This window comes from Podarcis gaigeae (assembly GCF_964106915.1).
Source record: "Podarcis gaigeae genome assembly, chromosome: 1".
Lineage (NCBI taxonomy): Eukaryota > Metazoa > Chordata > Lepidosauria > Squamata > Lacertidae > Podarcis > Podarcis gaigeae.
The window spans coordinates 5,796,683-5,810,150 of record NC_139678.1 but is presented as its reverse complement, the minus strand read 5'-3'; the positions used below and the strand labels follow the sequence as shown (position 1 = coordinate 5,810,150).

The 13,468-nt window shown below is 50.4% G+C and overlaps 2 protein-coding genes across 2 annotated transcripts in view; one reads left to right on the top strand and one right to left on the bottom strand.

Moving 5' to 3' along the window:
• The window catches only part of GCH1 (GTP cyclohydrolase 1), a 43,721-nt gene extending 37,357 nt beyond the window's left edge, over nt 1–6,364 (top strand). The window contains exons 5-6 of the mRNA XM_083738233.1: nt 1,374–1,458; nt 3,375–6,364. Of these exons, the coding sequence (XP_083594359.1) occupies nt 1,374–1,458; nt 3,375–3,501 (212 nt within the window). The 3' untranslated portion in view covers nt 3,502–6,364. The remainder of the gene's footprint in view (nt 1–1,373; nt 1,459–3,374) is intronic.
• CGRRF1 (cell growth regulator with ring finger domain 1) overlaps nt 1–13,468 on the bottom strand; it is a 451,182-nt gene that overhangs the window by 262,383 nt on the left and 175,331 nt on the right. The gene's annotated exons all lie outside the window — the stretch shown is intronic.

The window sequence follows — 13,468 nt, the reverse complement described above, 5'->3', positions numbered from 1 at the left end:
CTGGACATATAAAGGGCCCCATGACCTTCAGGAGCTTAGGGCCTCATCAAACCTAAATCCATCAGATAAGTGCTGGAGATGTAATGAGGTTGAGGGTACCGTTTATTATATGTGGTGGACTTGTAAAAGGGTATTGGGAAATGATATATAAAGGGGGGGGAGGGAACGTTTAAAAGTACCTTCCCAAAAAAAACTAGTCCTTTTTGTTGGGGATAATTCAGAGGGAGATTCCCAGGTGTCAAAAACGACTATTTATGTACACTACTACTGTGGCCCGTGTTTTGTTAGCCCCCAAATGGAAAACGAGCGAGGTCCCAACCAAAGAAGCATTGCAACTTAATCTGATGGAGTATGCGCAGCTTGCAGATTTAACATATAGAATAAGAAAAGAAAAAGAATGCACATTTAAAGAAGACTTGGGAAATGTTTACAGAAAATTGTGTTCCTTGAAAAACACTGGTAGCATTGAGATAAATTCACCACTGAAAGTAAGTTCTGTAACAATGGATTACTGAATGGATTAGTTCATGTAAAAGATGCAGGGGTGTATGGTATGCAAAATGAACCACGGAAAGAGAAGAAGGGAAGTCATTGATTTTCGGTTGTTTAAATGAATATTTTGAAATGTACTGTATTTTTCGCTCTAGAGGACACACTTTTCCCCCTCCAAAAATTGAGGGGAAATGTGTGTGCGTCCCCTATGGAGCGAATGCAGGCTCCTTGGCTTCAGCGATAGCAACGCGAAGCCTCCGAAGCACAGAGGGAGCGCTCCCTCAGCGCTCTGGAGGCTTCGCGTTGCTTTTGCTGAAGCCTGGAGAGCGAGAGGCGTTGGTGCGCACCGACCCCTCTCGCTCTCCAGACTTCAGGGATAGCCACCTGAAGCCTTCCGAGCACAGCAACAGCAAGTTCCCGGTGCGTTCGGAGGCTTCAGGTTCCTTTCGCTGAAGCCAGGAGAGTCTTGCTCTCCCGGCTTCAGCCAAAGGAACCCGAAGCCTGAGGAGCGCAGCGGGAACTTGTGCTGCGCTCGGAAGGCTTCAGGGATAGCCACGCGCAGCTGCATGGGGCTAAAGAGGAAGCCCAAACAGCGAGTGGGATCCACTCCGGCAGAGAGATGTTGTGCGCAGCCTGTACGCTGCTCTTTGGGGCGGGGGGGGGGGAATAAGATTTTTTAATTGATTTCCCCCTCTAACAACTAGGTGTGCCCTATGGTCCGGTGCGCCTTATGGAGCGAAAAATATGGTAATGCTTTGAAGCATTGCTGCCCCTCCCAAACAACCCTTTCCTAATGGATGTGACTTGCAGAGACGTCCCATAAGAGTTACAGATCTCTCTCTCTCCCTCCCCCCCCACCCCGTTTTCTTTCCTTGCTGCAGTTCAGGAGCGCCTTACGAAACAGATTGCCATCGCCATCACGGAAGCCTTGCAGCCTGCGGGTGTTGGGGTGGTGGTTGAAGCGACGTAAGCATGCGCAGTTACCTCTGCTGAGTTACCCAAGAGGGGAAAGGGCTCCCTCTCTCTCCTGGGCGGCCAGGGGTTAAATGTTGTGGGTGGGAGGGGCATCGCTCAGTGGTTTAGCATCTGATTTGCATGCAGAAGGTTCCAGCTTCAATCCCAAAAACATCGCGCATGCGCAGATGCTCAAAATGACATCATGCACATGCACAGAAGCAGCAAATCATGACCCATTCACGCGCATATGCACAGACGCGGGTTGCGTTCTGCTCATGTTGCGAACGGGGCTCCGGAACGGATCCCGTTCACAACCAGAGGTACCACTGCACTGTTAAAATGAAAACGGGTCAAACTATTGCAAGAGATATTGATATTTTGGGAGGTTGGATAATTACAATGGAATGGTCTCGGTGGTGGGGTGCACATTTTTGTTCTTATTTATGCATGATTATTACTTTGTTAGGGACGCGGGTGGCGCTGTGGGTTAAACCACAGAGCCTAGGACTTGCCGATCAGAAGGTTGGCGGTTCGAATCCCTGCGACGGGGTGAGCTCCCGTTGCTCGGTCCCAGCTCCTGCCAACCTAGCAGTTCGAAAGCACATCAAAGTGCAAGTAGATAAATAGGTACCACTCTGGTAGGAAGGTAAACGGCGTTTCCATGCGCTGCTCTGGTTCACCAGAAACGGCTTAGTCGTGCTGGCCACATGACCCGGAAGCTGTACGCCGGCTCCCTCGGCCAATAAAGCAAGATGAGCGCCGCAACCCCAGAGTCGTCCGCGACTGGACCTAACGGTCAGGGGTCCCTTTACCTTTATTACTTTGTTAAAAAAAGAAAAGAAAAAGAAAAAAGGAGGAAAGGGAAGCTGCAGAAAGAATGCAGTTGGTCAAGGGAGCTGCGGACTCAAAAAGGTGGGAAAACTATATGATGGCTTTAGACGAGGATTAGCAACTGTTATGGAGGAGAGGCCTATCAATGGCTACTCAGCACAATATCTATGCTTCTAGATACCAGTGGCTGGAAACCACATAAGGGGAGAGTTGCTCTCCTGCTCGGATCCTGCACAGGGGTCAGGGCTGTCTTAAGCATATGTGGGGCGGTGGTGCAAAGATCCCCCCGGCGTGCCGGTGCCGCCCAGGTTGCCTAGTCCTAGGTGCGCAGGAGGGCAGAACTGGCCGGCCACCTCAGTGTCTCGCTGGCTCAGTCGCCCCCGAACTCGCGGCACAGAGCCGCCCGCAGTAGAAGAGCCCACCACGGCACTCTGACCGATGGATGGGCTCTTCCCCGGACTCAAATCTCAGGCCCTGGATTCTTGGCCTGGCGCCCGGGTGCCCCGCACCCCTATGACCTATGGGTAAGACGGCCTTAAAGGGGTTTCCCTACAGGCAGATATCTGATTAGCCGCTGTGAGAACAGGCTGCTGGACCAAGATGGGTTGTTGGCCTGATCCTGCAAGCTCTTCTCATGCTCTTATCTCTGAAACATTTAATTACCGTATTTTTTGCTCTATAAGACTCACTTTTCCCCTCCTAAAAAGTAAGGGGAAATGTGTGTGCGTCTTATGGAGCGAATGCAGGCTGCGCAGCTATCTCAGAAGCCAGAACAGCAAGAGGGATTGCTGCTTTCACTGCGCAGAGATCCCTCTTGCTGTTCTGGCTTCTGAGATTCAGAATATATTTTTCCTTGCTTTCCTCCTCCAAAAACTAGGCGCGTCTTGTGGTCTGGTGCGTCCTATAGAGCAAAAAAATACGGTAGGTTTTTTTTTTATGCTGGGGATGTGACTGTCTCCAAGGTCTCCCAGCGAGCTTCGTGTCCGCGCGAGGATTCGAACCCTGCTCCCCCAGGTCCTAGTCCAGCACTCTAACCATTTCGCCGAGCTGCTTCTTGCCTAATGGCATCTCCTCCCTCTTCCTTTTCCCCGCAGGCACATGTGCATGGTGATGCGAGGGGTTCAGAAAATGAACAGCAAGACTGTGACCAGCACGATGCTCGGAGTATTCCGGGAAGACCCAAAGACCCGGGAAGAGTTTTTGACGCTCATCCGCAGCTAAAACTGTGTCATCTTCCTCCGGACTGTCTTGTCTGCTGTTGGTTATTTTGCTGCTTTGTTTCTCCTCTCTCACTCTTTCGTTAAAGTAACTGTCCATTTCAATTGCCTTGTTTTCACTTATTATTGGTTCTGTAAAAGGTTCTTTATGGCAAGTCCATTGTGACCCCCATCTGGGAGGTTCCAAATTGTCTTGAAAAATGTTTTCTCAGCTGATGTTCTGGGCAGGCCCTCTCACAGCGCTGTCCCTTGATTTTGGTGGGTGGTCCAAGTGGGATTTTACAAAATTTATTCTGCTTCTTAAGTTTGTTTAAAGCGCTTTTCAGGAAATGCTCCTTCAGAAGGAGGGAAAGCGAAACCCCTTCTTTCCAAATAACTCAAAAAATGCATCCTTCCTTCAAGGGGTGGAGCAGAGGCAGGCAACCCAAGGGCCACAATCCTTCACAGGCCAGCCGTCCAAGTGTCCACATGCGAGCTGTGATCCCTGCATTGCCGGGGGTTGGACTAGATGAGCCCTGGGGTCCCTTGCAATAATTCTGTGGTCCTATGAAGCCCTTCTCCCCAGACTGAGAACTCCTTCCTGGTTTCCAACACATGGCCAGCCACTGTCCTTTCATGGGAACGTTTTTCCGTGCACGTCAGAAGAGTCCCGTCCCCTTCCTCTTAGGTAACCAAAATGCCACCATCGTCAGAAGTGGCTTGCTGCAGTCTACACGGAAAATTTAGGGAAGGGATGTTTTGTAAACCTCTTTTAATTAAGGAAAGATGGTGCAGTAACTGGAAGCAAGTGTTGAGCAGACTCTAAGCCTCCCCCTCCCTAAGCCTGTCTGATTCACTTAGTCAAATCTATCATTTGCCAGAGCTTGGATCGGTAAGTCAGTACCGGTGACCCCTGGGCCTCTAGAAGTCATTGGGCTCCAACTCCCACCCATCCCAGCCAGCTTGGCCAATGGTCCCAGGGATGAAAGCTGTCAGGAAAGGGCAATAGCCAGAAGCAACTCCCATCCAAGGAAAGGTTGCGTGTCGAGGTTCCCAAGCCACCCCCTCAAATAACTCACAACTCACACGTAATTTTTGTTTGGGTGGTTATGAGCTTAGGCATTGGTTAAGACTATCTGTCCGCCCTCCCGCCTGGGGACAGAATTGACATCCGAACTCCATCGGATGCCAGTGAAGGGAAAACAATATTGGGGAGCAATGGAGCTGAGTCGCAGGCCCTCAGCACTCACCCGCATGCTTCCCAGGGTTTGCCGGCCCTAGCCCCTCTCCAGGGATTCGGATGAAATCGTGGCAAGTCCCCGGGTTCCTTTAACGGAATACCCTTGCAGCAGCAGCACTGGAGGGGCAGCCCCAGCCAATCCTTACCCCTCCTCCAACCAATTTAAACCAATGCCTAACTGCAACCTTACAAGTTGTGACGATTTGCTACGCAGTAGGCAAAAACCAAATGGCACAGCCAATCAGCCAGATGGACAAAATTCCTACCAGGCCCCTGCCCCAACGGCAGATGACCCCCTTGACAGGCATAGCAAAGTCAGCACGAACAAACCCTAAATATAGGGAGGGTGGGGGGGGGGCGGGTGATTTGGCTCACGCAGCGAAAGAGAAAGCCTCAAGCTGCGTGCTCTGAATTTAAACAGTTCGGTCCCTCTCACCAAATTTGCAACAAGTAAATTCCCCCAGCAACACAGCCATCCAATTAAATGCCAGGGTAATATTTATGACCCTACCTGGCAACAGAGGGGTGACTCAGCGGACCCCACCGCAACACATGCTCTCATTTAGGGAGAACACACTTTGGGATTAAACTGAAAAAGCGAGTGAGGCGGAAGTTAACTATGGAACTCATTGCCACAAGAGGCAGCGTTCGAAAAAGGATTAGACAAATTTGTGGAGGAGAAGGCTGTGGGTGGCTGCTCGCCTTGGTGGCTTTTCTTTGCACATGACTGTTGGAGGAGAGGGGAGAGAGCAGAAAGCCTGTCTGGATTTTCCACAGACGCTCCCTTTCTAGGAAGTGTGCGAAGTCAAAATGGCAATTTGGCCTTTTCCAACCTGTTGTTGGCCTTGGAAATCCCATCAGCGCCAGCCAGTACACCCAGTGGTCAGGGGCGATGGGCTTTGGCAGTTCTGAGATAAGGTTGCCAGAATTTTTTCAATGAATCTGGGGACACTTTTCAACTTCAATGGATTCTGTATGGGGACTGATTTCTAAATCCGGAGACTGTCCCCAGGAAACAGGGACGTCTGGTAACCTTAATCTGGGAAGCCCTGGGATGAGGAAACTGGTGACCCTCAGCCTCGTGCAACGAGCGGAGAGGCAGGAGCACAGCGGCCTCACTTTTCCCGTAGGGACAGAGCCGGTGTTGTCCCTGTCCAAACTCTGCTTTTTTGTTTCGCCACAGAGTCCTTCCAACATACCTCTTAATTGGACTTTTGGAAAACTTCTCGCCTGTCTCCATAAAGGAGAACTGGTGCAAGGGAGCGATTTATTCCTTCTCCCCCCGTACCACAAGCAAAAGGAAGTTCCAAGCGGCTCGCACCCTTTGTGGCCTTAGAATTTGTTGAACTTACAGCTTGGCAAATTTGTTATTTATGGGAAGCTTTGCTCCCCTTGGCCTCATCCAGATGTTCGGGGCGGATGGGAGTCGTCCCCAAACAGCTGGATGATGGCAGGGCAAAGAGGAAGGCTTGCTTATGCCTCTTCTTTTGTGGGGAAAAAGTGACCCTTAGCCAACGTTTTCCGTGCCCAGTCTGTACATAAATAAACGTAAGCCATGCACAGTCCGTCGTTGTGTTTCCCCCTTCTGTCAAGCTCTGTTCTATTTAAAAATATTAAAAGATAAATACAGCCTTGGTCATTTTTGGGAGACTCTCCGCTGTGTGATTTGTGAGTTCAGCACTGGCATCCTGCAACTTCGCAGATTGCAACCCAGGGTTTAAACTGCCTGAGAATCGCATGCATACCTGCAGTCTGTACCTGTGCTTTTGGGAGACATGGGCCAGGGTGCTGCCGCTACCATGTGTATCTGTGGCAGAGCTTTCCAAACTCTGTGTTGTGGTATGTTAGTGTGTCGGTTGCAGAGTGTCGGTGTGTTGTGCGAATGCTCCCGGAGCTGGAATGGGGTCGGTTTAACCTCTGGTTTGCTAGTGAAACTGAATGACTGTGTTGCAAAATGATACAGGTCTGAAAAGTGCGTCACCAGCACGAAAAGTCAGGAAAGCTTTGGTCTTTGGGGTAGAAAGTCGTGCAGCAGCCTCCAGGTGTGAGATGAAATGGGTTCGCCATCTCAATATGGACTTGGAGAAGGTTCACAAAAGGAGATGGAGCAACTCAAAGGTTGTAGCATTTGGATCTTTTCACACAAAAGGCCTGGAAGATGCACATTGTTTCCCCCCCCCCCCCAATACTATGCCTACACTTCTTCCAGTTCATTGGGTTATTTTCTCTCTGTTTGAATCTTTCCCCAAAACCAGACCGCTATCTTTTTAATTTAATTTGAAGCGAAGAAGCACCCCGAGAGGCAGGAAATGGCTCATTTTGTTCATCCAGGAAGAACGGACACAACTGCTTCAGAAAGCCGCAAAGTAACAGAGGTTTAAAAACATAAAAAAGAAGTGTCAACATTAGGTTACTCAAACACCTCTGTTTGGCCTAGCCGAGGCATCTAATACTCTTGAGTTTACCCTCTACCTCCTTGCTTTTGTTCTTTGTTCAGATTTCTTGAATCCACAAACTAACTGAAATGCTGACCTTTAATTCCCTGAAGAGCCTGGATTTTGTAGCAGGTGTTTCTCGTGAGTGAAGGAAAAGCAAAAATTTACACTCCCTTCCCTTGACACACACACATGCATCTTGCCTTTCAGTCGACAATTTGCCCATATTTGCCGTGGGTGGCGCTGTGGGTTAACCACAGAGCCTAGGACTTGCTGATCAGAAGGTCGGCGGTTCGAATCCCCGTGACGGGATGAGCTCCCGTTGCTCGGTCCCAGCTCCTGCCAACCTAGCAGTTCGAAAGCACACCTGTGCAAGTAGATAAATAGGTACCACTCGGGTGGGAAGGTAAACAGCGTTTCCGTGCGCTGCTCTGGTTCACCAGAAGCAGCTTAGTCCTGCTGGCCACATGACCCGGAAGCTGTACGCCGGCTCCCTTGGTCAATAAAGTGAGATGAGCGTTGCAGCCCCAGAGTCGGCCACGACTGGACCTAATGGTCAGGGGTCCCTTTACCTTTACCTTCACACCAACCGTGCAAGGAAGGCTAGGAGGAGGAACATTTGGTGCTCCAGATGTGGCGAGACTCTGGTTCCCCAATGTCATAGAATCAAAGAGTTGGAAGGAACCCCCCAAACCTCTGCATTGCCAGAATCTCAACTAAAGCACCCACAACAGCAGTCCCAGGGCAGATTGGAGCTGTACTTCAACACCATCTACAGGATCCCCATCCCTTGGATACGATGGAAGAGCGATGGACCCAATTTTACCTACTGGCTGGGTTCTGACCCCAGGTGTCTCTCTGGTCCAAACTTAGCATGTCAAATGATTTATGGATCATTTCAGCCACAGCCCAAGGCCATTCAGTGAACGGAGGACTATCCAATTCATCTGAATGCTGGGAGATTGCAGGAGTGAAGAAAGGAAGTACAGTGGTACCTTGGGTTAAGAACTTAATTCATTCTGGAGGTCCGCTCTTAACCTGAAACCGTTCTTAACCTGAGGTACCACTTTAGCTAATGGGGCCTCCCGCTGCCACAGCCGCGCAATTTCTGTTCTCACCCTGAAGCAAAGTTCTTAACCTGAGGTACTATATCTGGGTTAGTGGAGTCTGTAACCTGAAGCGTCTGTAACCTGAGGTACCACTGTACAGTTTGCTATCAGAAGAGGTAGTGATGCCCTTCCGTTTAAAAGAGGACCAGGAAAATTAATGGCGGCCAGGGATGCAGATGGCTGCCAGGTAAATGACTGCTATACACTGCCTCCACAATTAGACGCAGCAGGACTTCTGAATCCCAGTCGTGGAAAACACAGGAGGGGAGAGAAACTCTTGTGTTCGAATCCTGCTTGTGGGTTTTTCCCGCAGACACCTGGTCGGCCACTGAAAGAACAGGATGCTGGACTCAGTGGCGTAGCTGGGTGTTCCGGCACCCGGAGTGCCAGACATGTGCACCTGAAGGTGGGGATGATCTGCCCAAGGGGCCATTCTGCATGGCTGCACGGTCCTCCCCGGGGGCCGGGCGCTGAATGTCACCCCACTTCAGGATGACACACGCACCCCGCTTCCTGTACCCCCCTTCCTACCAGGCAGAGGACCTTCTCGGTGGTGGCACCCACCCTGTGGAACACCCTCCCACCAGATGTCAAAGAGAACAACAACTACCAGACATCTGAAGGCAGCCCTCTTTAGGGAAGCTTTTAATGTTTAACAGACTACTGTATTTTAATACTTTGCTGGATGCTGCCCAGAGTGGCTGGCGAAACCCAGCCAGATGGCCGTGGTATAAATAATAAATTCTATTCTATTCTATTCCTATACCCCCGGCTGGACTAGATGGGCTATGGGCCTGATCCACGAAGCTCTTCTTATGATCTTATTGGCTATCACCCATTAACCCTCAAAGCAACCCCACTGCAAGGGAAAGCAGTAATTTTTTATCCACATATTACAGATTTGGGGAACGGGAGAGGAATAGCAGCTTCCCAAAGGCCACCCAGTGAGTAAATGGCTGGAGCGAGATTTAAACTCTGGCCCTGAAGCTCAGTCATGTCACAACATCACTGACACTGGCCAGGAATCAAGCTGATGTAGATTGTTTAGCAATTTATTGACTGCTGGGAGACGTGCAGGAAATGACATGTTTTCAGTGCCGTTATTAGCATCAGACATGAGAGACCGTTCCTCCAGCAGCCTCTTACACCTGGGGTAACTAGGCCAGTGGCCCCATCAGGGCAGGACTTCAAGACAGAAGGGACCTACCTTGGAGGGTAGGATTCGAACCCATGGCTTCAAGTTACAAGGAGATTCTGACTCCACATCAGGAAGAACTTTCTGACAGTGAAGAGCTGTTTGACAGTGGAACGCTCTCCCTCAGGAGCTGGCAGACTCTCCTTCCTTGGAGGTTTTTAAGCAGAGCTTGGATGGCCATCTGTCATGGATGCTTTAGCTGAGATTCCTGCATTGCACGGGGTTGGACTGGATGACCCCAGGGGGTCCCATTCCAGCTCTACAATTCTATGATTCTAACTGTGCAGAAGGGCTCTCAAACCCAGTATGGCTGGTTTGTTTAACTTGCAGGATTTATGCTGGTTGTCGAATCCAGCTTTCCCTGGTGCTGAACCTGCAGAGCAGAAACGATTAAGAAAAACAAGGTAAAGGTAAAGGGACCCCTGACCATTAGGTCCAGTCGTGACTGACTCTGGGGTTGCGGCGCTCATTTTGCTTTATTGGCTGAGGGTGCCTGCGTTTGTCCGCAGACAGTTTCCGGGTCATGTGGCCAGCATGACTAAGCCGCTTCTGGCGAACCAGAGCAGCACATGGAAACGCTGTTTACCTTCCCGCCAGATCAGTACCTATTTATCTACTTGCACTTGACGTGCTTTCGAACTGCTAGGTTGGCAGGAGCAGGGACCAAGCAATGGGAGCCCACTCCGTCGCGGGGATTCGAACCGCCAACCTTCTGATCAGCAAGTCCTAGGCTCTGTGGTTTAACCCACAGCGCCACCCGCATCCTTTTTTCAGGTTAAAGGTAACGGTAAAGGGACCCCTGACCATTAGGTCCAGTCGTGGCCGACTCGGGGGTTGCAGCGCTCATCTCGCTTTATTGGCTGGGGGAGCCGGCATACAGCTTCTGGGTCATGTGGCCAGCATGACTAAGCCGCTTCTAGCGAACCAGAGCAGCGCACGGAAACGCCGTTTACCTTACCGCCGGAGTGGTACCTATTTATCTACTTGCACTTTGACATGCTTTTGAACTGCTAGGTTGACAGCAGCAGGGACCGAGGAATGGGAGCTCACCCCGTCGCGGGGATTCGAACCACCGACCTTCTGATCGGCAAGTCCTAGGCTCTTTGGTTTAACCCACAGCGGCACCCGCTTCCCAGTGATGCCCCGGTACGAAGCAGTTAATTATTATCAGTAAAGCTATTGATGAGCTGTTGCTCTTCTGGACAATGATGTAACTCTGGAAAGATGTACTTTCGGCCGGCAGTACAGGAGGCAGAAAGAGGGTCAGTTTTGTTACTGGCTCTGTCATTCATTCAGCCCCTTGCTCTGCATATCTGCCACTGGGCTGTGCGTCTCCCGCCCCCCCATCCATTTGCCCGTTTGCGAAAGCTTTTGACGTTGTGAGGACATAGCAAGGAGCTATTTCGAAAGCTTTGTGCCCTTATTCAAACTCTAGAAACTTTCTGCCCTCACCAGTTAAAACTGCTTGTAAGTTTCCACCTAGTACAAAGCAAAAGGATGATGCAGTTGTTAGCATGCAGTGGTTTGCCTGGGAAGACCTGGGTAACATAGTGCAATTACCTTATTAAATTTATTAATCACGTCTCACAAGAAAGAGGTCCCAAAGCAATTTGGTTAGGCTGTTGCACAATTTGCTACCCTTCTTCCTTCGCCATGCGTGTAATCAAGTTAAACAGGTTAATTAGGGTTGTCATATTCCCAAAAGTGAAAGTCTGGACAAAATTATTGGGGCTTTTTTTTGGATTTGTAAAGCATTTTTTTTAAAATCGCCCTACTTGCCCTACGTCTGGGTTTTCCTGGACATTTTGCCGATTCAGTGAAAATCAACCCGGTAGCTGTTTTGACAGCCCGATTCCCAGACATATGGCAGTCCCTTGGTTAATGCAGCAGCTAGACTGGTGACTGGGAGCAGTGGCCGGGACCACATAACACCAATCCTGAGAGATCTGCATTGGCTCCCAGTACATTTCCGAGCACAATTCAAAGTGTTGGTGCTGACCTTTAAAGCCCTAAACAGCCTCAAAGGTCCAGTAGAGCTGAAGGAGCATCTCCACCCCCATCGTTCTGCTCGGACACTGAGGTCCAGCGCTGAGGGCCTTCTGGTGGTTCCCTCATTGTGAGAAGCCAAGTTACAGGGAACCAGGGAGAGGGCCTTCTCGGTGGTGGCACCCGCCCTGTGGAACGCCCTCCCACCAGATGTCAAAGAGAACAACAACTACCAGACTTTTAGAAGACATATGAAGGCAGCCCTGTTTAGGGAAGCTTTTAATGTTTGATGTATTACAGTATTTTAATATTTTGTTGGAAGCCACCCAGAGTGGCTGGGGAACCCAGCCAGATGGGCGGGGTATAAATAATAAATTATTATTATATTATTATTTCAGTTCCACGCCCTACAATCAGATCTGAATGACCCACTTGCAACATAAAACCCCTAACCCTGGACGCCATGGGCATCTAATGAAGCTGGATGTTGGAAGATTCAGGACCGACAAAGGAAAGGACTTAATCATTTTGGAACTCCCTGCCACAGAAGCCTGTGTTGGCCACCAACTTTGTTGGCTTTGTTAAAAAAAGGGGTTAGACAAATTCATGGATGAAAAGGCTATCAATGTTTGCTAGCCACAATGGCTATAATTTCCCTCCAGTGTTGGAGCCAGTAAATTAGGGTTACCAGACGTCCCTGGTTCCCGGGGACAGTCCCCGGATTTGCAAATATGTTCCCAGGAAACATGGCAGCGGCAGCCTCAGCAGCCCAGAGCTAGCCTGGTAGCGCAGTTGGCTCTGGCTGGCTTCAGGAGCTGCTTGCTGCCGTGGCGCCCACCATTTTTCCTCTCCAGAAGTCCCCATATGATGTGTCTTGTGCGATCTCCTGCCCCCTTCCCTTTGACTGATTGGGGGAGTCGCGGGCGGGCGGGCGTTGCCCAGTTTGTTAAAAACGTCTGCGCATTTATGTTTCGCAGGGTGCAAAAGAAGGGCTTTGCACCTTTATACAATATGCCTGAGTGCTTGGGCCCAGGGTCTTTTGCCTCACCATCCCCACTACTGACTCCCTGTTGCTACTCAGCTTCCAAAAAAAAAGTGTCCCCGGATTCATTGAAAATAATCTGGTAACCATACAGTAAACGCCTCTGAATAACAGTTGCTGGACACAGCAGGAGCAGCAAGTGCTGTCGTCCTTCGGCTGAGCTGTCATAAATGAGTCTGCATCGCCATCTGCAGGCGGAAGCACTATCCTCCGCAAAGGGAGGCGTTATTTTTCCAGCGACAAAAGCCCCAAAGTCTCCTGCGAGGCCACACCACCTTCTGACAACCCTCTGGGTTGTGGCTAATGATTTATTATATGCATTCTGAACCAGGCCATTAGTGTGCACGGTTCTCTACAAAGGAGGGAGATCAGGTCCGTCTCTCTAAGAGCATCAGACAATAGGGCCTCCTGTCTTGCCTCAGCGGTCTGATATGGGGAAAGCAAGGCAGTCCCAGGGGGCAGCTATGTTTGCAATATTCGTTATCGTGATGCAGGGGGTTCTTGTTCTGTTCCCGCCTCCCTCCATCCCACCCAGTGTGCATCAAGGCTCCCTTTTGTGGCAGACATGCTTGCCCGCCCTCGAAGGCTGATAAGGCCTCTTCCGGGAGAGACAGAGGAGATTTTAATAAAGATTTCGCTCAGTCCGGGAGAAGCTCGGCTATTGTGTGTCATGTTGAGCTGTGATTTGATGGCGGGCGGGGGGAACGGGTTGCAGTTGGCCACGAATAAGGCCCCAAAGGGAAGGGGAGAGCAGGGCCGGCTCTACTGTTAGGCAGAATGGAGACGCCCAGCTCAGGCGGCTGATGCAGTGGGTGGGTGAGCGGGCAGGTGCCACACGGCCTGCCCAGCATCCTTTAAGATGGCTGGCCATGCTCAGGTATGATGGAGGCAGCTATTTGAACATGGGTGTGGAAACGAGATTCAGCTGCCCAGTCCTGCCAGCTTTTGTACATGGAAGGATGTGTGGGGAACCTGCCGAAAGAAA